The sequence below is a fragment of the Leptopilina heterotoma genome, unplaced genomic scaffold (assembly GCF_015476425.1).
Source record: "Leptopilina heterotoma isolate Lh14 unplaced genomic scaffold, ASM1547642v1 Lhet_133, whole genome shotgun sequence".
Classification (NCBI taxonomy): Eukaryota; Metazoa; Arthropoda; class Insecta; order Hymenoptera; family Figitidae; genus Leptopilina; species Leptopilina heterotoma.
The window spans coordinates 308,282-331,113 of NW_025110852.1; the positions used below are offsets into that span (position 1 = coordinate 308,282).

Genomic DNA, 22,832 nt, shown 5'->3' on the forward strand with positions numbered 1-22,832 from the left:
ACAGATTTAACTTTATTAAATGTAAATTAAATTAAAAAAATATAAAGAAAGAAGGATTTTATCAAAAGAAAAATAAATCTGACAAATGTTTAGAAATATTCATATAAAAGCCTTTACAAATTTTAAATGGTCATTTAATTGACATTCGTATTGAAATTTACAAATCTGATCTACTACACCACAATCACAAAATATGTATGCACTATTATGTTATTAAATTAAGAAAATATAAAAAAGGACTTTAAAAAAAGTTTGGCTCTCTCTGTCTAATTTTGCTTTCAACAAAAAATTTAAATTTTGTAATTTTTGAAATAACTTTTTTCTTTATTAAAATTTTCATTTACTCTTGTCAAAATTGTATTTCTGCCATGAAAACGAATCGATTCATGTATATAAAGTATATATTTTATCAATATTTATAAAATTAATCGAACGATATTTTTATTTTTAACAAAAAATTCAAATTTTGTATTTTTTTAAATACTTTTAAATAATTATTCTAGAATAAGAAATTAAGCAATTGGTATATATTATATTGTGGAAGCTAAATGATCATGAAAAGAACAACTTGTTTTTTACTCCACTACTCATTTTTTATTAAGGTTTTAATTTAAAATAATAGATATTAAGCTCAAAAGAACCTATGCGACATTTATATTTTAGGTTAGTTCAGTTGTTTATTTACATTCTGTGGTTAGATTTAAGCGCCATAACCACTAGGAAATTCTAGGGAATGTAGATTAACTAAACGCGTTCATTTTAAACTGGGATTAGGCTGGTGAAACGCACTAGCGGTTAACTCTGACGATCAAGAGTTGAACGAGTTCAGTTGAACCAAGCTTAACCGCCAGTTGGTGAAACTGGCCCTTAAAGTACTTGGCTTCATCACCAGAAACGCAAGTCTAGTTAAAAAACCATTAGTTTTTAAAATATAATTATTTTCTTTGGTTAGGCCAATATTGGAATTTGCTTCTCTAATCTGGTTCCCCTATTATGAGGTGCACATTCAACGTATTGAAAGAGGCCAGAATCGCTTTCTTCGATTTGCTGCGAATTGTTTGCGTATTTTTTATGAACGAGAAATAGTCATGATTACACTAATGTCAGAATGGCCTTGAGTATTCCAAAGTTGTCAGCGCGTTTTTTATATACAGATTTGTTATTTTTTTATAAAATAATCAAGGGTTCTGTTAATTGCTCAGCATTTGTATCGAAGGTGAACTTATTCGCTCCACCTGTAAATTTACGTTCTTACAATTTAATTCGTGTACCATCCCATAGAACTAACTATGGTAAAAACTCAGCTATTTCTAGAATGGCTGCAGAGGTGAATGAATATTGTGACAGAATTGATGTCTTTGAGCAAAACGAGAACATATTTACTAATAATTTGCGAAAACAAGTCTTATTGACAAACTAATTTGCGACAGTACTTACTTATTTTTATAACCGTTTTTTGTATTAAGGGCTCTGCCTGTATAAGTATCTTAAATAAATAATAAAATAATTGAATAATCACAAATAAAGTTTTACACAAGAATTCAATTATTTACAATAAAATTTTCATAATATTTATTATATTTCGAAAAAATTAATTATTTAAAACAATGTCTGTAAAATTCATATAAAGAATATTCAATTATTTTTACGCTGGCCCTATACCTACGTTAACGTAAAGTGACTTTCCAAAACTAAACCTACGCGAAATGTTATCTTCATATACACTTCACCACATCACGAAAATGCGCGCGAAATTCAAAAATGAAAAAAAAAGAAAATTTAAACAATAATGTTTAGATAACGAAAAATTTAAAAATTGACGCTAAATTCAAAAATCAACAATAAAAAAACATCTAAAAAATAACTTCTGAGTAGGGTCATTCCAGCGAAAATCGTCTAGAGCTGGTTGCTCGATAATTTTAAAAAATGCTGTAATTAATATATAATATTCTTCAATACAATTAGATTATCCTTTAGTGGTTTATAGCACCAAATATATTTTACATTCTTTTAAATAATTATTTTAAATTTCTAACTGGTTATGAAGTCTAACATAACCCATTTTTCGAAAACTCAGTGTAAATAACTAAAAACAGATTAAAAATACTGCTTTTTATTTTAAATATATATATTTTTGTTAAATACATCTAAATAAACGAAAATTATTTAAAAATAACTCACCAGAACATTTAAATCAGTATTTTTTTGTACTTGCACAGTATAATAAACATCATTTTCTTTTTCTTATATCTTCTGTGGAGAAAAAGGAATCTTCACGAAACCTTTTAAACTGGATTTGTTTTAAAATTATAAATTTATTTAAAATGGAATTTTTTGGGACCTGTACTCATTAATTATTTAATAAATATGAAAAATTTTATAAATTTAACCTGATTTTGATTAAATTTTTATTTTCATGACTAGACTGAAGTTTGTTTTCTTTAAAAAAACGATAAGGTGATGAACTTCAGTCTGGTCATTAAAACTAAAATTCAATGAAAATCAGGTTAAATTTATATAATTTCTCATATTTATTAAATAATTAATGAGTACAGGTCCCAAAAAAATTTCAATTAAAATAAATTTATAATATTTTAAAACAAATCCAGTTTAAAAGGTTTCGTGAAGATTCCTTTTTCTCCAAAAAAGATATAAGAAAAAGAAAATGATGTTTATTATACTGTGCAAGTACAAAAAAATACTAATTTAAATGTTCTGGTGAGTTATTTTTAAATAATTTTCGTTTATTCCCAGTAAAAAAAAACTAATTCAAATGAATTGAAACGAATTAACATTTTTGGTAGGCTCCAATTCGTATTTGTCACAAAGCGGGATTCACTCAAGCTCTTTGTATATTCAATTGAATTTAATTCAATATGTACCAATTTGTCCAAACGAATTCGCATTCGAAAGAAATGGCCAAGGAATGCATTGAATTCGTGCTAACGAATTGAAAAAAATTAAAGGCTCAAAACTTGTCCAGTGAATTGGTACGGATAGAAGGTTCGGAAGTTCAATACAGTTTCACGAATTCAGGAAAATTGCATCATGGCTCCAATTCGTATTTGTCACAAAGCGGGATTCACGAAAGCTCTTTGTGAATTCTTTTTAATTCATTTCAATTAGTTTTCGTTTACTGGGTTTAGATGTATTTAACAAAAATATATATATTTAAAATAAAAAGCAGTATTTTTAATCTGTTTTTAGTTATTTACACTGAGTTTTCGAAAAATGGGTTATGTTAGACTTCATAACCAGTTAGAAATTTAAAATAATTATTTAAAAGAATGTAAAATATATTTGGTGCTATAAACCACTAAAGGATAATCTAATTGTATTGAAAAATATTATATATTAATGACAGCATTTTTTAAAATTATCGAGCAACCAGCTCTAGACGATTTTCGCTGGAATGACCCAGTAATTAAAAATTTTTAATTCAGCGAGAAATTCAAAATTCAAAAATGAAAAAAAACATTCAAAGAAATAATTTCAAAATAAAGGAAAATCAAGGTATGGGATCAAAATTCCAAAATCAAAAATTTGAGAACGAAAAAAAATTCTAAAATAATTTTTTAAACAAAAATCAGTTTCAAAAAATTAAAAAAAATATGTTAATATGTTAACTAATTTTTAATAGTTATTAGATGTAATACAATTAGGCATTCAAAAATTTGGTTGTTTTTAAAGAGCTTGTTATTTATATTTCAAAATTAAATTAATTTTTATCAATGAAAAGAAAATAGAGCAATAAAATACAAAACATAATAATAATAATTGCTTTTACCATGAAATTTGTTTTATTTTCTTTTTAATATAATTGTTATTATATAACGAAAATATTGTTGAAATAAAAATAAAATATTAATTAACAAATGACATATTAAAAACGTTTTTAAAACATTACTTGGTATTTCTGTCTTTTAACAGAGTTTTTAAATTTTAATTTGTACTGAAAATTTAACACAAATTGAAAAATATTTAATAAGAAGAACAATTAAAACAGAACCAAGACTTTTTCTTTGGTATAGATTTCAGACCGACGCAACTAATGTGGTACCACATAAGACAACTTTCGCAAACAATACTTATATTTTTTATACTTATATTTGTTTCAGTGGATACTTGACATACTTCGCAAAGCCAAGTTTCAATTTTCAATTTAACTTCAACAGTTTTTTTTAAAGTTTGAAGTGCACTTTCAGTCATATATGGCTTTAAAATGTCCAAATTCACTTGTTCATCGAGTATTCCGTGTTTGATAGATTCTGGTCGCATTTCGAGATCCTCTTCTTTTACTAAATAATCTCCCTTCAAAATCACATTTAAATGAGCTTTATTTGAAAGCACCCAATTTAAAATAATACCAATTTTCTCTTCTTCTTTGAGAAGCCTAAAAGATTTTGGAATTTTCACTTGCCGATTTTTTCTCAATCCTATGGCCACTGTAGTCTCACTGTTTTTTGGACGTCCGCGTCTTTTGACAGCAATGGGCCATTTTATGTTTTCCAGAGCATCATTTCCATCACCTTCGGGTACCAAAATTCCATTTTTAACAACATAATTGGCTATAAGGTTGTCCGATGAGGGATCAGAATTAATGGACAATTTGGCACAACAATTTTCAATTTCATTTACAATCACAGTCGTAGAAGCCTTAGCTTTATTGTCAGTCTCACCCTCTTCTTCAAATTCTAGTATAGTAATTGTAAATTACCGTATTCTTCTTCCAGAATTTTTTTAATAACTTGAGGATCCGAGGTTCCTTTTAATTCTGCTCTTATTTCACTTTGAATATTCCCCAAGTCTTTGTATGTTGGCCGTTTTCCTGTTTCTTTGAAAATTTTTTCTTGGATTAATTTTTTATCACATCCGAGTTTTATCAAATTTTTAACCTCTTCTCGCTTTTCGCCTTTGAGTCTTCTCACTGGAGCCTGATGTTCATAAACAGTCTGAAAATAATTTTTGTTGTTAAAAAATTAAATTAATTAATGTTTTTTTTATTTTATTAATTTACTTTCAAATTTTTATTTATTCATTTTCAAAATCTATTTCTTCATTTTTTAAATCAATTTATTCATTTTTACATCAATTTATTTATTTTTAAAATCTTTTTATATATTTTGAAAATTATTTCATTTTTTTGAAAATCTATTTATTTGTTTTTTTTACATCTGTTTATTTGTTTTTTTACATCTATTTATTTGTTTTTTTACATCAATTTATTTATTTTTTAAATCATTTTATTTATTTATTTTTAAAATCTATTTATTTATTTTCAATATTTATCTATTTATTTTTTAAATCAATTTATTTATTTTTCAAGCCTATCTATTTGTTTTTAAAATCTATTCATTTATTTTTAAAAAAATTGTAATTAAATAGAAAAGAAATGCATGTACCTGTGAATTTTCATGCTTGCCCAGGTGCGAAAAGTTGGTCGGGCCATGGTCGCGCCGACCAAGTGGATAGTCGTGCCGACCTTGGCAACCAAAGGTCGGCCGAACTAGCGAATTGTAACACCCGCCGTCCAGTGGCTGACATGGTCGGGCCGACTATGGCTGCCAAAGTCGGACCGACCAGGGGTGCCAAAGTTTTGCCAACCATGTGAAAGAATGTCGGCTTGACTTTGGCAACCATGGTCGTGCCGACCTTGGCAGCCAAAGGTCGGCCGAACTAGCGAATTGTAACACCCGCCGTCCAGTGGCTGACATGGTCGTGCCGACTATGGTTGCCAAAGTCGGGCCGACCAGGGGTGCCAAAGCTTTGCCGACCATGAGAAAGAAGGTCGGATTCACTTTGGCAACCTTGGTCGTGCCGACCTTGGCAGCCAAAAGTCGGCCGACCGATTGCAAAAAATTATTAATTATTTATTATTATTATTAATTATTATTATTCATTATTTATTTGTTTATTGTATACATCTTAACACTAAACGCAATCTTACACATAAATACAAATTAAAATTTCTAACGCTCGCAGGAATCGAACTCGCAGCCTAACGCACCGAAGTCTAACACGCTAACCATTACGCTACGCTTACATGAAAGCCTAAGAACAAAAATGATTTTATAAGCTGCAACTTCAAACTGACCATCGGCCCGACTCTGGCCAAAGTCGGCCCGACCAAGTGAAATTAGGTTTTTTGCACTCTGGCTGCCATAGTTTTACCGACCGTCGGCCCGACTCAGGCCAGAGTCGGCCCGACCAATTGAAATTAGGTTTTTTAAACTCTGGCTGCCATAGTTTAACCCACCATCGGCCCGACTCAGGCCAGAGTCGGCCCGACCAACTAAAATTAGGTTCTCTAAACTCTGGCTGCCATAGTTTTACCGACCGTCGGCCCGACTCAGGCCAGAGTCGGCCCGACCAATTGAAATTAGGTTTTTTAAACTCTGGCTGCCATAGTTTAACCCACCATCGGCCCGACTCAGGCCAGAGTCGGCCCGACCAACTAAAATTAGGTTCTCTAAACTCTGGCTGCCATAGTTTTACCGACCGTCGGCCCGACTCAGGCCAGAGTCGGCCCGACCAAGTGAAATTAGGTTTTTTGCACTCTGGCTGACATAGTTTTACCGACCATCGGCCCGACTCTGGCCAAAGTCGGCCCGACCAAGTGAAATTAGGTTTTTTGCACTCTGGCTGACATAGTTTTACCGACCGTCGGCCCGACTCAGGCCAGAGTCGGCCCGACCAATTGAAATTAGGTTTTTTAAACTCTGGCTGCCATAGTTTTACCGACCATCGGCCCGACTCAGGCCAGAGTCGGCCCGACCAAGTGAAATTAGGTTTTTTGCACTCTGGCTGACATAGTTTTACCGACCATCGGCCCGACTCTGGCCAAAGTCGGCCCGACCAAGTGAAATTAGGTTTTTTGCACTCTGGCTGCCATAGTTTTACCGACCGTCGGCCCGACTCAGGCCAGAGTCGGCCCGACCAATTGAAATTAGGTTTTTTGCACTCTGGCTGCCATAGTTTTACCGACCGTCGGCCCGACTCAGGCCAGAGTCGGCCCGACCAATTGAAATTAGGTTTTTTAAACTCTGGCTGCCATAGTTTAACCCACCATCGGCCCGACTCAGGCCAGAGTCGGCCCGACCAACTAAAATTAGGTTCTCTAAACTCTGGCTGCCATAGTTTTACCGACCGTCGGCCCGACTCAGGCCAGAGTCGGCCCGACCAAGTGAAATTAGGTTTTTTGCACTCTGGCTGACATAGTTTTACCGACCATTGGCCCGACTCTGGCCAAAGTCGGCCCGACCAAGTGAAATTAGGTTTTTTGCACTCTGGCTGACATAGTTTAACCCACCATCGGCCCGACTCAGGCCAGAGTCGGCCCGACCAACTAAAATTAGGTTCTCTAAACTCTGGCTGCCATAGTTTTACCGACCGTCGGCCCGACTCAGGCCAGAGTCGGCCCGACCAATTGAAATTAGGTTTTTTAAACTCTGGCTGCCATAGTTTAACCCACCATCGGCCCGACTCAGGCCAGAGTCGGCCCGACCAACTAAAATTAGGTTCTCTAAACTCTGGCTGCCATAGTTTTACCGACCGTCGGCCCGACTCAGGCCAGAGTCGGCCCGACCAAGTGAAATTAGGTTTTTTGCACTCTGGCTGACATAGTTTTACCGACCATCGGCCCGACTCTGGCCAAAGTCGGCCCGACCAAGTGAAATTAGGTTTTTTGCACTCTGGCTGACATAGTTTTACCGACCGTCGGCCCGACTCAGGCCAGAGTCGGCCCGACCAATTGAAATTAGGTTTTTTAAACTCTGGCTGCCATAGTTTAACCCACCATCGGCCCGACTCAGGCCAGAGTCGGCCCGACCAACTAAAATTAGGTTCTCTAAACTCTGGCTGCCATAGTTTTACCGACCGTCGGCCCGACTCAGGCCAGAGTCGGCCCGACCAAGTGAAATTAGGTTTTTTGCACTCTGGCTGACATAGTTTTACCGACCATCGGCCCGACTCTGGCCAAAGTCGGCCCGACCAAGTGAAATTAGGTTTTTTGCACTCTGGCTGACATAGTTTTACCGACCGTCGGCCCGACTCAGGCCAGAGTCGGCCCGACCAATTGAAATTAGGTTTTTTAAACTCTGGCTGCCATAGTTTTACCGACCATCGGCCCGACTCAGGCCAGAGTCGGCCCGACCAATTGAAATTAGGTTTTTTAAACTCTGGCTGCCATAGTTTTACCGACCATCGGCCCGACTCAGGCCAGAGTCGGCCCGACCAACTAAAATTAGGTTCTCTAAACTCTGGCTGCCATAGTTTTACCGACCATCGGCCCGACTGAGGCCAGAGTCGGCCCGACCAACTAAAATTAGGTTCTCTAAACTTTGGCACCCATAGTCGGCCCAAACTTGGGTGGAAACAGTAACCAAAGTCGGCCCGACTTTGGCTGCCGACCTATTGGCAGCCATAGATGGGCCGACCTGCGCCCGACCTTCCAACTCTGGCGGCCGACCAAAATTCGCACCTGGGTGCTGTGATCCATATTTAGACTGGTAATAACAAGTTTATTACCATCTTCCGATGCACGTAGTTGAATATGTGCCGGGCAATCCACTTTCATAGTTCTGCAAAATGAAAATCATGAACGTGTCATGAACAAACTTGAAATCATATTATCCAGCAATAACGTGCCTATGAGGGCACGTGACTACTGAATAATATATACTTTAATTTCTAATCAATCTAATATTAACTCAAGTTTAAATTTAAGGTACGTTAAATAAAACAAAGAATTAAGTTACCCTTTGTCTCTTAATCCCTTGCTCGTCGATGCAAAAGGAACACCGCCTGCTATGCACGCCAAATGCAGCTCGTAATATTTAATTTGAGGATTGAGTGGCTTTTTTAAAAATTTTCGGGCTGCCTCAACAGTTCTGCTACTCCTTTTTGAAAATTTTTGTCTCTCTTTTTCTTCAAAAATTTGGAGAGCTTGTTCAAACTCTTCATAATTTTGAAAAACGGTGCCTTTTTCAAATGTTGAAGCCATTTCTCTGAAAATATAATTACTGAACAGTTAACAGTTATTTGTCACACTATAAAAACTAAAATGAATTACATTAAAATACTAATAAATATGATATTTTGTTGCAATATTTGAAAAAACAATTGAGAAAGTCGCAAATTTTGAAAATAAGTAAAAAAAAATTACTGAAATTTCCCTGAATTTACTGATAATCTGAATATAATAAACTTATATTTCATCACACATATTTTTTCCGTGTTATATGTTAAGAATTTAATTCAAAATAATAATAATAATTTAATATCAAAAAAGAAACACAGACTTGATTCGTAAAGGTTAAAATATCAAAACAATTGTGCCCTGAGAATTATATTGAAAATTAATTTAGTAAATTTGAAACATAAACATTGAAAAAAATATCTTGACATATCTTGTGGCAGATTAAACACAGGCTTTTCGCAAAATATACTTCTAATAAAATATTAGTTTTACAAATTAAGTTGAATTCTACAACGTTGATCAACGAAAAAAATGTATTTAATTCATTCAATTATAATTTAATATTTAATTGCGTACAACAATTATCATCTAAACATAAACATCAATTTTTTTTCTAAATATTTTTGTAGTAATATTGCTGTGTTATCTATGTTTTTTTTAATGTCTCTTTCGTTGATCAACGTTGTGGACTTCAATAACTTGGTGTTTTACAAACGCTTTTTACAAAACGTGTTTGCACAGGTCAGATTGATACATTGATAAAAAATATAAAAGCTTTGCGTCAATACTTACCAATGTGAACAAAATTTTACGAAGAATATTGCACCTCGTATTGCACTTCACTCAAAATTTAATAACTATTTAATAATTATAATTAACTCATTTCATTCTGACATAGCGTAAAAGCCGGCACTTTCTCCTTGAAGCACGTTGGTTATTTTTGTTTGGTTTCGTTTGCAGGTTCGCTTGTTTCGCATAGTCCGTCTGCTAGATGACCTTGATGGAGACACTAGCGCGACGGGCGTCGTTTTTCAAAATTATTTTCCATTTCGCGTAGGTTTAGTTTTGAAAGAACGATTACGTTAACGTAGGAATAGGCACTCCGTTATTTTTAAAAATAACAAAATTTTTCACCGAAAATGCTATTCTAAATTAATTGAATTCCTGTGGAAATTTTATTATTTATGAAAATAATTGAATTTTATTAATTTTTTTTAAGTAATTGCAAAATTTAATTAATTAATAAATTTAATTTTTGCAAAATTTAATGAAAATATCAGATATTGAAAATAATTGAATTTCGAATATTTTTTGAAAATAATTGAATCGTTTTAAAGAATTTGATTATAATTTTTGAGAATAGTAGTGGAAATTCTCAAAAAAAACATAAATAGTAGCATAACGTAAAAAAAGTAGTAAATAGTGAGTTTTAGTAGATGAGTACGAAGCCTGAAAAAACAGTAAATCTAAAAAAGTATATTTAGAATTAAAATTTAAAAAATGCTAATAAGGATTTTTTTGCATTTACAGAAGCCAATCAAAGGCATCTTACCTGGCGTATCGTCGGGAGAGAGGTGTTCCTGACAACGAGGGCAGCTACAAAAGAACAATGTCGCCAACGGCACGATTAGACGATTGGCCCCGCGATCGTGACGATCCGGTTCTCTTGCGAGTGACTCCACATCATCCTCATTCTCTCCATCAACATCATAATCACCACCAACAACAGCAGCAACAACAACATCACGATCTCTCAAAATCACATAGTGTCGACGCCCTTCACCAACGAATAGACAACGACCGTCAAAATAATCATTCAACCGAATTGATTTCAAAAGATCTCACAAAAAAGCTACAAACCAACGAAACCCGATTGACGAGAACCGAGAACAATAACATCGACAATATCGACGATCTACGTCTCGGCTATCACACCGAAAAAAAGGAACGACTCTCACCCCAAAGTATCGAGGTCCTCAACGATCGTAATCGCCAATTGGAACGTGAACGACGAAAACTTGCCGCCAATTGTGAAACAACAGCAACGACGACAACAACAACAACAACAGCAGTCGATTTTTATCGCGAAAGAAGTGCAACAATCGAAATGACTTCACAGAATGTCGAACTTCTCAACCGCAGGAATGCGGGCATTGAAAGAAGATCAATGTCCACCCACACCAACAGTGAGAACAATTGGTCGAGAAATTGTCAGATCAATGACATTGATACCAGGCCCTGTGAGAAACCACCGCCACCATCCAGTTCACCGCCAAGGTCACCGAACTCAACATCACTGCGAGGCGCCGTTCCAAGAAGAACTGGAAGTTGCTCGAGTTCCGGTTCATCGTCGCGATCCTCGGACCTGAGAATATCGCCCAGTACACTGCCATCGAGATTTTCACCAAAAACACAATCGCCCCTCGATTCACCGAGCGAAACACTATCGCTGGGTAGAAAAGTCTCGAGTCCAACGCAGACCGATAATAATTGGGACAAGACAACAAATTCGCCGATTAGTTCCTCGCGTATTCGGCGAACGGAATATCTCGCTAGACGATCGTCGAGTTCGAGATCGTTGAGAATTCACAATGGTTCAACGGTGTCGTCGTCGTCGAGCACATCGTTGTCGTCGTCGTCGACGAGAAATTCTCCGACTCAGGACTCGCCGTGTGTTTCGCCGCAACCCGGAATTGAGGGTTTGACCTTGGTTCAAAGAACGGAAATTGTTTTACGTGTGAATGCAACGACCATTGATGCTGCATCGCAAACGGAAATTATTGATGATCTCGAGGAACGCTTTAAAATGAAGGAAATTCTTCCTGAGCCAAGGAAAAAGCTACCCGAGGAAATTGAGTGCGAGGAACTTAGCAGGGAACTCGCTAGTCAACTCAGTCCGAATGATAAACTTGTGCCAATTCTTGGTAAGATTTATCTCACAAACATTTTTTTATTATTATTATTATTACACTTTTTTCAATTTTCTCTCAAAAAAGAATCATTTCCCCAAGGATTCTCCTTAAAACTACATTTTAAAATTTTTTTACTTTTTTCCATTTTGAATTTTGTGGAAATGATTACACTTCTGTTTCAAAAATCTCGTTCAATAATTCAACGAAATTATTATTCAATAACAGAATGAAAATTTAGATAATTGAAAAGTTCGTTGAATTAGAATTCTATTCATTAGAGATTTAGCTAAATGAAGATTCTACTATGAGGAAATGTTCTCAATAAAAATTCAATTTAATTGAAATTTAGAAAATGAAAAATCGAAACAAACATTCTGTTAACAAAAACTCGTAGAAAAATTCTATTAATAGAAAGTCTGCTCAATTATAAAAGAAACGAAGATATGTAATTCAGCTAAACAAATTTTTATGAATTAAAAGAATTTTTAGAAAGAATAAAAGTTCTGCAGATTTAGTTTCGTTTAATTATATTAATCAAAAACTTTATTATTTTGGTGAATTGTCTGCAGTAAAAATTCGTCTAAAAAAATGTTCTATACTGTGTAGATTCGATTCGTGTAGAAATTATTTTTTGCAAAAAGATAATGAAAACTTGAGAAATTTGAAACAAAATTTAAAGAAAATTAAAAAAATAAAAAAACTTGACAAATTTGAAACATATTTTAAAGAAAATTGAAAAAATTAAAGGAAATTGAAAAATTCGAAACAAAATTAAAGAAAAATTTTAAAATTTAAAAAAAAACTTCCCGTGTGGAAAAAGCCCCCATGAAGCCCACACGACGCGAGAGGCCCCGGCGGGGGCCGACGAGGGCTGATCCATGTGGGCAAATCCATGAGGGCCACGCCGAGGGCCCGCATGGATTGCCCACATCATTGACTTGCAAAAATTTCTAAGTCCAAACCTCAAATCATTTTTTATTACTTCAAAATTAATGTTTAGAATGATTATAAACAATGAAAAACACATATTTCACATAAAATTATTTACATTTTTTTGAAAATATTGAACTCACATGGGGGCAAATCCTTGAGGGCCCACACGAGGGGCCCGCATGGATCACCCACATCATTTACCAGCAAAAATTTCTAAGTCCAAAAAAACAATTTTTTGTACAACAAAAAATTAATGTTTATAATGATTTTAAACAATAAAAAAACGCGTTTTTAACAGAAATGTTTTGACATTTTTTTTGAAAATATTGAACTTACATGAGGGCAAATCCTTGAGGGCCCACGCGGGGGGCCCGCATGGATCGCCCACATCATTTACCAGCAAAAATTTCTAAGTCAAAAAAAAACAATTTTTTGTACAACAAAAAATTAATGTTTATAATGATTTTAAACAATGAAAAACACGTTTTTAACAAATATTTAATGTTACTTTTAAAAAAATATAACACTCACATGAGGGCGAATCCTTGAGGGCCCACGCGAGGGGCCTGCATGGATCGCCCACATCATTGACTTGCAAAAATTTCTAAGTCCAAACAAAAAATATTTTTTTACATAACAAAAATAAATGATTATAATGATTTTAAACAATGAAAAACACGTTTTTTTGTTATGGTGTATTAGTGTCAACAATGTTTTATTGAATCATCAAAAGAAAGTCAGCTAGTGACCTACTATAAAGAAATAAATTTCAAGTAGGTCCCTTAGCACAGTGGTAAAGTGTTTGTCTGATAGTCCGTAGGTCGTAGGTTTTGTACCCGCGTGCGTCAGAATTTTTTTTTTTTTGTGACGATTTAATTAAAAAAAGTAAAAATCGTTAAATAACAATGTTATTTATTAATAGTTGAACTTGTTTATTATTAATAAATAATTAATTTATTAACTTAATTTTGAAAAATAAAGGTGAGGGTAAGTCGAGGGCAAAGATGAGGGTAAAGCGAGGGCCACGCCGGGGGCCGACGAGGGCGCCCGCGTGGATCGCCCATGCGGGCGCCCTCATCGATCAGCATGTCGTTTCCATGAGGGGCCTCGCCTGGATCACCCACGTAGGCCCCTCATGGATGTGGGCGATCCATGCGGGCCCCCGGCGTGGGCCAACACCACTTTTCCACACGGGTTGTGACAAAACTTTTAGAAAATGAAAAAAACTTGAAAAACTTTAAACATAATTTGAGAAAAATTGAATAAAAAATTTACAAAAATTTTAGAAAAGAATTGAATAAAAATTTGAAAAATAATTGAAAAACGTTTGGAAAAGAACAGAAAAAAGATCTTAAAAAAAATGTTAAATAGATTATTTTTTTCTATATAAAATAAGTAAGATAGATTGTTATTGCTTTCTTTGCCATCAACTTTCATTATCCTCGGGAAACCCATAAAAGCTAACTAGCTGAAGTTATAGGGGTCGGTTGTTGACTCGAGCCTTTCTTTGGCTTCGTTTCGACTTGAATTCACGAACAATAGTGTATATCTTGTCTGTCACACAAATCCCCCTTCCCTCCCCCCGACAAATAACGTAACATTACACAACACATTCCATAATAAATGAATCATTCCAAAGAGCATAAATTGTCTGATTCACTTCGCGTCCTATTTTTTCCTTCAACAAACGCTAATGAGTTTTAATTTTCCTTAATTACTTTATCATGAAATTCTCTTCTCTCCCTGAATTTTACATCATTAATAATTTCTTGTATTTTCAATAATCTTTCATCTTTCTTCTAAATTTTTATTTTGACAATTTTTTTTTTTTTTTGAAAAAAATAAAAAACGTTTTTATGTAAAAACTATGAAAATTATATAAAACGTATGAATATTTTTTTTTTTGAAAGTGAACAAGGGATTTAAAATGTAAAATTCTTTGAGTGGAACAAAGAGCAGTGACCCTTTATTTTAATAAACACTAACCCAATCAGTAGTAAGGGAGCATTATTCAATTATACTTCATTGTTTGTAATATTGGATGAACACGCACGCGCCTCTTATCATATTAAGGTTTCCGGAAGAAAAGAAAAATTCACTATAGCATAAGGTATATAATTACAGTAACGGCTAATAACAAGTTTCAACGTGAATCGATCATACAAATTGATTTACTATTGATCATTTTCTCGAAAATGAATTTTAAGGGGAAAAAATTAATATTTCCATTTTTTTCTTCTTATTCAAGTAAATTAATTTAATTTTTAATATTTATTTTACAATCAAGTATTTTTTTGCATATTTTTTTTAATAATATTTTTTTTACCTTATTTTTCAACATGAAATTTTGAAAATTGAAATTAAAAATAATTTGTTACTAAAAATGTATTTTTGTACAAAATCAAATTAAAATTATAAATAAGAATAATGAAAATAATGTGTAAACAAAAATAATAAAAAAAATAGAAATAAAAATAACAAAAATAATTTATGAATAAAAATAATAAAAATAATTGATAAATTAATTAAAGTAAACAAAAATTGAATAAACTAGTGAATAATATTTTCCAATAAGTAAATAATAAATTGATAAAATAATTTCTGAATTATTTAATTAATTGATTTATTCTTTTAAAAAAATATTTTAATTTTATTAATTTTGCCTTCATTAAATTTACGTAAGAGAAATGTTGTTTTTTAAATTCTAAAATATTCTTATTGCAATGATAATTAATTTTTATAATTATTTTCAGTTCCCGTAACTGAGCTCAAGAAATCAACAGACTACGTTTCCGGTCTCTTTAGGGTGGAAGCGACATTACAACCTCGATCGAGACGAAGGCTTTCCTTAGAAGAATCAACTTCCGATGTTGATAAAGAAACTGGAGACGTGAGCAAGTAAGTTGTTGATTTACGATTAATATTTTATAATTCAATTCATTTTCTTATGGATATGAGAGCGAATTATAAATTCTTTAATTAATCTCCTAATAAGCGCGTGAGTGAAATTATAACTTTCACTTGCTTCGCAATGTTAAATAATCATATTTATAGTTTACCATAATAGTTCATAATAATCCAGAAATACTCTCGTTGAGAACATAAATATCATTTAATGTTTCTTAATAATGCTTCATAAGGCTGTAATTTCTTCTCGTATTTTTTCATTTATTTCTTTTTTTTATTTTTTGTTTATTTTTTGCTTATTTTTTTATTTTAAAACTGATTTATTAGTTTTATTAATTCTTTATTATATTTTCCCAATTATTTCTTTTTTTATTTTTTATATTTTTTGTTTATTTTTTTATTTTGACACTGATTTTTTAGTTTTTTTTAGTTTTATTAGTTCTTAATTATAGCTTTTATTGCTACTTTGAAAAAAATTATTTTTTTATAAATATTTTAATAAATATTTTCATAAATAAATTGCTCACTGAAATAAAAATTAAAAACAAATTTAAAATTTTGAAACTAAATTAAGTTTAAATTCGTGACTCAGTGTTATTGTAATAAAATTTGAATTTGATAAAGAAATAATTAATTTCACTTAATTAATTGATTTTATTGATAATAATAATTAAAATGAATCATTAAATTTAATTTATAATTCACGTTCACAACTTTTGAGACATGAGAGAATGCTCTGAACATTCTTTTAACTCCCTAGGTGAATGAAAGAATGGAAATCAATGACATTTTAATCTCTAAAAACCCCAAATAATAGTTTTCAAATTTGAGCGTCGACGCCAAATTCAGTGACATTTTGTTTCTTATTTTTAATTTATTAATTTCGTCTAAAATTAAATTACATTTATTAACTTGGTCCAAAAGTAAACTCATAAAAATTAAAATAGTCAAAGTAAAGAGTAAAGGGGAGAAAAAACAGAGAGTAAAAACTTTTGCATTTTTCTACCTTTTGTTACTCAATTTTGGAACCGTTTGCAATTTTTCCTGCATAACTGTCTAACTGCAATGCGACTACAATTTATTAGAACAGAATTACTTTTCTATACTTTTTATATTCCGAAGAATACTGTAAAGATATTGAACTACTGTAATCATTTTGTAATTCTAGTGCATATGAAATAGTATAATAATGTAAGAAAAAAAGGGAAAAAATTCTCCTTGATGCAAATAATAGAGTTGGAAATTCAAGGACGTTCTTTTCTACTTTCATCGATAGGGATCTTTGATACAGCCTTGAGGTCGTTCTCCATCAGTTTAAAATTGTGTCCAAGCGTAAGTTACCGCACCCAGAAAACCTCATAACAATGCGTATCTTTTAGCACCACCCACTATATCGCAGACATCATGATGACCTTGCGACCCATGCTGCACAAAGTGCGTTCTTCAAATCTGCAAGAGAGGAGAAAAAAATGCGAAGAAGGGTTTACGATAACTTTCACAGGGTGAATAGGATTACAAACTACAATTTTGCTCTTCTTCTTTTTCTTCCTTTTAATGGTCGGTCGAATATCTTCATCATTTATCTTCCAATTTTTTTCTTTATGGGTTATTCTAAAATTCATTTTCAATAATCAGAAATTGAATTTTTTCGTACAAAAATATTTTCTTTTTCGAGATTATTTCGTTTTATTTTATTTTCTATTTTTACATTTCTATTTTTTATTCTCTATTCTCTAATTTTAGGTATTTTATTTCTTTATTTTCAATAGAAAGAAAAAATGAGTGACATTTTTGTATTTTCTTCTTTTTTTTAAAGAAAAGGATAAAAATGCGTCTTGAAAATGAAAAGTCGAACAAACCATTGGCCTGGTTTTTTTGTTTCCCCTTCGGGATTTTATAAACACTGTCATTTCACTCGCAAGATCATTGACTTTATTACAGACTCGAATCATTCTCCTCCCACGTAAATTACACGCACATGATACGTCATGCGTGTAACGTCCTTGCAGAAATGAAACCTTGAGAAGTTGATTATTTTTCTTGATTACCGGTCGAAAGAGAGGATGTCTTCTTTAAATCAATCTATATGAGAAATTTTCTCTCCACTTTTTTGTTTTTCGAAATATTTATCTAAGTATTCAATTTTTCTTATTCTTGAGACCTTTTTATTCCTCTTTTATTTTTTCCTTTTTTATATTGGCATTTTTCTTTTTATTCTTTATTCTATTTTTATTTTTTTCGATCCACTTTTCGTTTTAGAAATATGTGACGCGACCCGAAGAAAGGTACCTATAAGAAGCAAACGAATTATAGGTTGGGTTCGAGTTAGATTTATCTTGATTAAAAGTTCATTTTTAATTATTTGAATTTTAAACCAATATTAATTGAATATTTTGAATATAATAAAAACTTGAAAACCAACAATTTTTAATTAATAATTGATTCTCTTTCTGTATTTTTACTCAAAAAATTTAAAACATAACCTCAAATTTTTTCCTTCTTAGGTACCTTTCTTGGGAACGCGTCACATATTTATTTGTATTCAATTGAGAAAATTTTCATTTTTCAATTTTTTTTATTCTTAAAACTTATTTTCTTCTTTATTTTTTATTTCTTTCATTTCTTACTCCTTTTTATTTTTTAAAATCTCTTTTTATTTTTTTTTATTCCATTTAATTCAATATCAGTGCGAGAGAATTTTTAGTACTCAACTAGCAACAAAGAATATTCTTCTTATTCTTCTTCTTCTTCATTTTGAATAAAGAAACGACGCGGAAGTTTGAGGTATTTCTTTTTTTCCAAAGTTGTCCCGTTGGAAGACAAGTAGACACGTATGTTTATACCCTGAAGACGTGGCGTGCGCCTTCTGAATACATCTTTTTAATTCGACTTTTAATGATAGGTGCTTACGTATTCAGGGATCTTAGATCAGAGCCTTTATTATTGTTGAAGATTTCGTTGATTATGTCCAACGATTCATCGTTCATTCAATACCTGCACTTTGTATTCATTTCTCACTCTTCTTTCACTTGAATAATCAGGTGTCTCCCATCTGTATTTGCTCAGAATAAAATTTTGCTCTAATTATTCTCTCACCTTACAAATTTTCAAAATGAAGAAGAAAAAATTTTCTTTAACTTAAAAGAATTTAAAAAAAACTTTCGTTGTTATTCAACAAAGTTTCTTCGCTGATAATTTTTTTTCTGTAAAAATTGTCTAAATGCGAAATTAGAATTCGATAATTAAATTTCCATTTTTTTAATTTAATAAAATTTTGCTCTGAATATATTCTAATGTCACAAATTTTCACAATCGAAAAATTCTTCTTAAATAAAAAAAATACTTTTTTGATAATTAAAAACAAATTTTTCGCTGGATATTTTTTTTTGTAAAAAATTCAAAAATAAAATCTTTGTATAAAAAATTAGAAAAATACTTTTTTTGGTAGTTAAAAAAATTCCTCTATGAAATTTTTTTTTTGCAAAATAACAAAATTTTCTTGAATTTGAAATTAAAATTCCATAATTGTAATTTAATTGCATTAATTAATGAAAATTTCGCTTTAATATTCTCCCACCACATAAATCTCTAAAATGAACAAATTTCAAATAAAAAAAATATTTTCTTTGTTAATTATTAATTTAAAAAAATTCCTGGGTGCCAATTCTGTGAAAATAAACAAAAATTTATTGAACTCGAAATAAAAATTCAATAATTGAATTTAAATTGTAATAATTTAGTTAAATCTTGGCTTTAAATATTTTCTCACTTAACAAAAGTACAAAATTCCAAAATAAAAGAATACCTTCTCTTTGTGATTAAAAATAATCCATAGCTGAAAATTTTCTTTTCTCAATTTTTGTTTGCAATCATTACTAAATTTTATTAAATTTGAAATTATTGAAAATAGACTATTTTTTATTATTTATTTATCACTATAATTAATATTAAAATAAAATAAAAAATACTGTACTTAATATTAAGAATTATTATCGCTAAATAAAAAAATGTTCCAACACATAAATAATATTAGACAAATAATAAAAATGTTTGAATTTTGATTTTTTCTTCTTCTAGAATCTCTTGTCAAGTATTAGTGGAAGGCCAAAGAAGAATTGTTTTACGACATAAATTCCAGTTAAAAAGAAAAAAAAATAATATCTGTGGAGTAATATTTGTGTTCTCAAGCATGTCATCTATTTTATGGCACCCTCATAATGTTTGTCCTCGTTGAATGGAAATGCGTCTCTGAAGAAGGCTCATGTATAGTTTATCGATGTGGGAGGTCAGGAGGATGATAATTTTTTTTCGCGAGTAACAATAAAGTGTGTGTTCTCAAAGGTTGAAAAATATTGGCACGCGTCTACATTAAAGAGAAGAAGAAGAAAAAGAAAAAAATCGAGTGTTGCGTTCAATTCTCTCTTCATTGAACAATTATTATTATTATCACGTGGGTGTTTGCACGAGTGCGTTATTTAATGATTCCGCAAAAATACAGTGGTAATTTTATTGCCATTCTTCTTTTTTTATTCTTTAAACAACTTTACGAATTTACAACTCGTTTCCAAATGCATATTTATACGTAACTGCCTCACACTTTTAACTTGTCGATCATCGCTGAATGTAGGAAAACAAAGTAATTATCGAGAGATAATTGTTTTATTTTGTATTTTTAAATACGAAAAAAACTAGCTTTTCGAATTTGTGAAAAAAAGTAAAAATTTGTAAAGGGGAATTTTTTTACTCCCTTTGGTTTATTTTGGAAGACTCGACTCTTTGAAAGAAGAATCGGATCTTGTCGCCGCGAAATCTTATTTTTACTCTCGGTTCACACTTTTGGAATACAATGAAGGAAAATAGTTTGGAATTGGGTTGAGAGAGTGACTTCAATTAAATTCTTCCCCTTTTTCCGTTTTTGGTATTCTTGACCTCATTTCAAGAACAAAAAAAAGAAAATTATTTCTTTCATCGTTTCGGGGAATAAATATTGTCGGAAGCTGCTTTTTTCCTCTCAAAGAAATAAGAAAAAGAGGGCGATGGCAATTTTGCATTTTGGTCGAACGCCCAATCGTTTCAGAGACTATTGTCTTGAAAAGCCGCTGCTCCTTTGCAAAAAGTGTGTGATTACGTAAGACGTCCATAAATGATATTGTCAAGTCGACTTCCCCTGGTTGTTTATATTCTCACCTACACGTTGTACACTGTAAAAAAAAAGTTCTAAATTGGTACCACTTTTTGATATTAAAATAATACCCACTAAAAATAATCCCAAGCAGTATTAACTTAATACATGAGGTATCAATTCAAAATAGTAAATTTTTTTAATTTTGATTAATTAAATCTTAATGAATAGAGTGGGAATTATTTTACACAATGAAATAAATATCACTTTAAATTGAAAAAATAAAAACGAAAATAATGTTTCTTACTTGCTGTATGCCATCAGGCTGCTTCTGGATCACATGTCCTTTACGCTTTTTATGCCCTTAAAGACTTTCGCGTTGGGAATATTTTCCCCAGTCAATATGTCCTCATTGATAAGGGCAATATTTAAAATGTTGATTCCCGCATTTACGTTCCTGTTCCACACGACATGGCATTTCTGGCAAAATGCATACCGCTTGGGGGACCTGGAGACAACATTTTGTTGGTTGCACGAGCTGCAAAATTTTGTTGTGTAGCCTTCATAACAATGAACAATTTTTAATTTTTCTTCGCCAACTTGCTTTGAGCGTTCTCTTAATCGTTTTTCAATCCTCTGAACTGGCGTTTTTACGTGTCCTTTCATACAAGTATTTATGGAAGTCGTTCCTATTGCCACTAGGCATGGTTTTTTTTAACATCGCCCATAATAAAATTCACGAGTCGATCTGTTTCGCGTTGCACAGATATCAATTTGTTAAATTTTAAATTCCAAAAGCATTTTCTTGTCAATGCTGCTTGGTTAGTTTCAAATTGTTTGAAATTGAATTTGGCAAGTAGCAGATACTTTCTCGGATCTTTTTTCTCGACATTATTATACTTTTCATTTTTTTTCAAAAAACTGTCGTATCTCTCCTCAATGTCTTTTGAGTATTAGTGCAGCATTTTTCTTCGTCGATATTCTCCAGCACGAAATCGGAATGTCTTAGCATTCACATAAGTGGGAGTGTCCTGCGTCTTGCTAATTCTTTTTGTTGTTTGATCAATTTTTACATGCGGATCGCCATCACGCACTGCTCCACCAAACATTGCCTTCAAACTTGGATCAAGACCCACAAATCGATCATAATTATTTTTTTTTCTTCCTTTTATTTGACGAGGATTTAATCTTCTCTGCTTTCTTCAAATTATATATGAGAGACACTTTTACGCCATCCGTCTGCATAGCCCGAGGTACACTCCATTCTCGCTTCTTCTTATTTTTCGTCACTTTTTTTAAATCGAAAATTCCTTGCCACAATATTTTTAACTTGTCAAATTTTTTCTCTACAGCATTCTTTCCCTTTTTTGCATTTTCTCTTTTTGTAGTAGTGTTTTTTATTTTATTCTTTTAGTCTTGTTCATTCAACTTTCGCTTTATCTCACTTACTTCAACCACCTTTTTTTTGATAAAGTGTTCAAGTAAGGAAGAAAATCTTTCTCCAAAATTGTTTGAGTTAATGTAACGTGTTGCAAACCGAAACGTCTCATAGGAAACAAAACAAACCCCTTCAATCCATTGTCAACAAATTCTCTTTGAATTCTTATATATAATGGTAAAAATTTGCAACATTTGTACTCATTGTCTAAATCTAAAAAGTCTAAAAGTTGAACCTCTTCTTTCTCCTTCTTCATTTTTTGTTTCTTTCCTTTTCCTTTTCATTTTTTTCTTTTTCGTCCATCTTTTTTTCCAACCGAATATCAATTTCTTCCGTTTCTCTCTTTATTTCTTCTAAATAACTGCATAACTTTTCATCTTCGCAGTGATTATACAAAAGTAAATAATCCAGTGCTTTTTCTACTTTTTTCTCTTTTTCCTTTATTTCCTCTTTTGTCAAAGATTGTTTAATTCCGTTCTTTTTGAATGTAATTTTTACTACCTTCCTTTTGTTTTCCTTTCGTTCCTTTATTTTTTTTTGGGT

At 31.9% G+C, this 22,832-nt stretch overlaps 2 protein-coding genes across 3 annotated transcripts in view; one reads left to right on the forward strand and one right to left on the reverse strand.

Moving 5' to 3' along the window:
• The window catches only part of LOC122513079 (protein Shroom), a 259,002-nt gene that overhangs the window by 226,063 nt on the left and 10,107 nt on the right, over positions 1-22,832 (forward strand). The window contains exons 7-8 of the mRNA XM_043629313.1: positions 10,508-11,901; positions 15,576-15,720. Coding sequence (XP_043485248.1) covers positions 10,508-11,901; positions 15,576-15,720 — 1,539 coding nt within the window. The remainder of the gene's footprint in view (positions 1-10,507; positions 11,902-15,575; positions 15,721-22,832) is intronic.
• On the reverse strand, positions 3,850-10,040 carry LOC122513082. Of its 2 annotated transcripts, none has more exons than XM_043629315.1 (4): positions 9,770-10,040; positions 8,757-9,005; positions 8,527-8,579; positions 3,850-4,934 (listed from the first exon to the last, which is right to left on the reverse strand). In XM_043629315.1, the coding sequence occupies exons 2-4, from the start codon at positions 8,999-9,001 to the stop codon at positions 4,891-4,893; spliced, it is 342 nt and encodes a 113-aa protein (XP_043485250.1). In that variant the 5' UTR covers positions 9,002-9,005; positions 9,770-10,040; the 3' UTR covers positions 3,850-4,890. The 2 variants fall into 2 exon arrangements, with proteins under 2 accessions (XP_043485250.1, XP_043485251.1); XM_043629316.1 differs by having other exon boundaries at positions 3,850-4,952.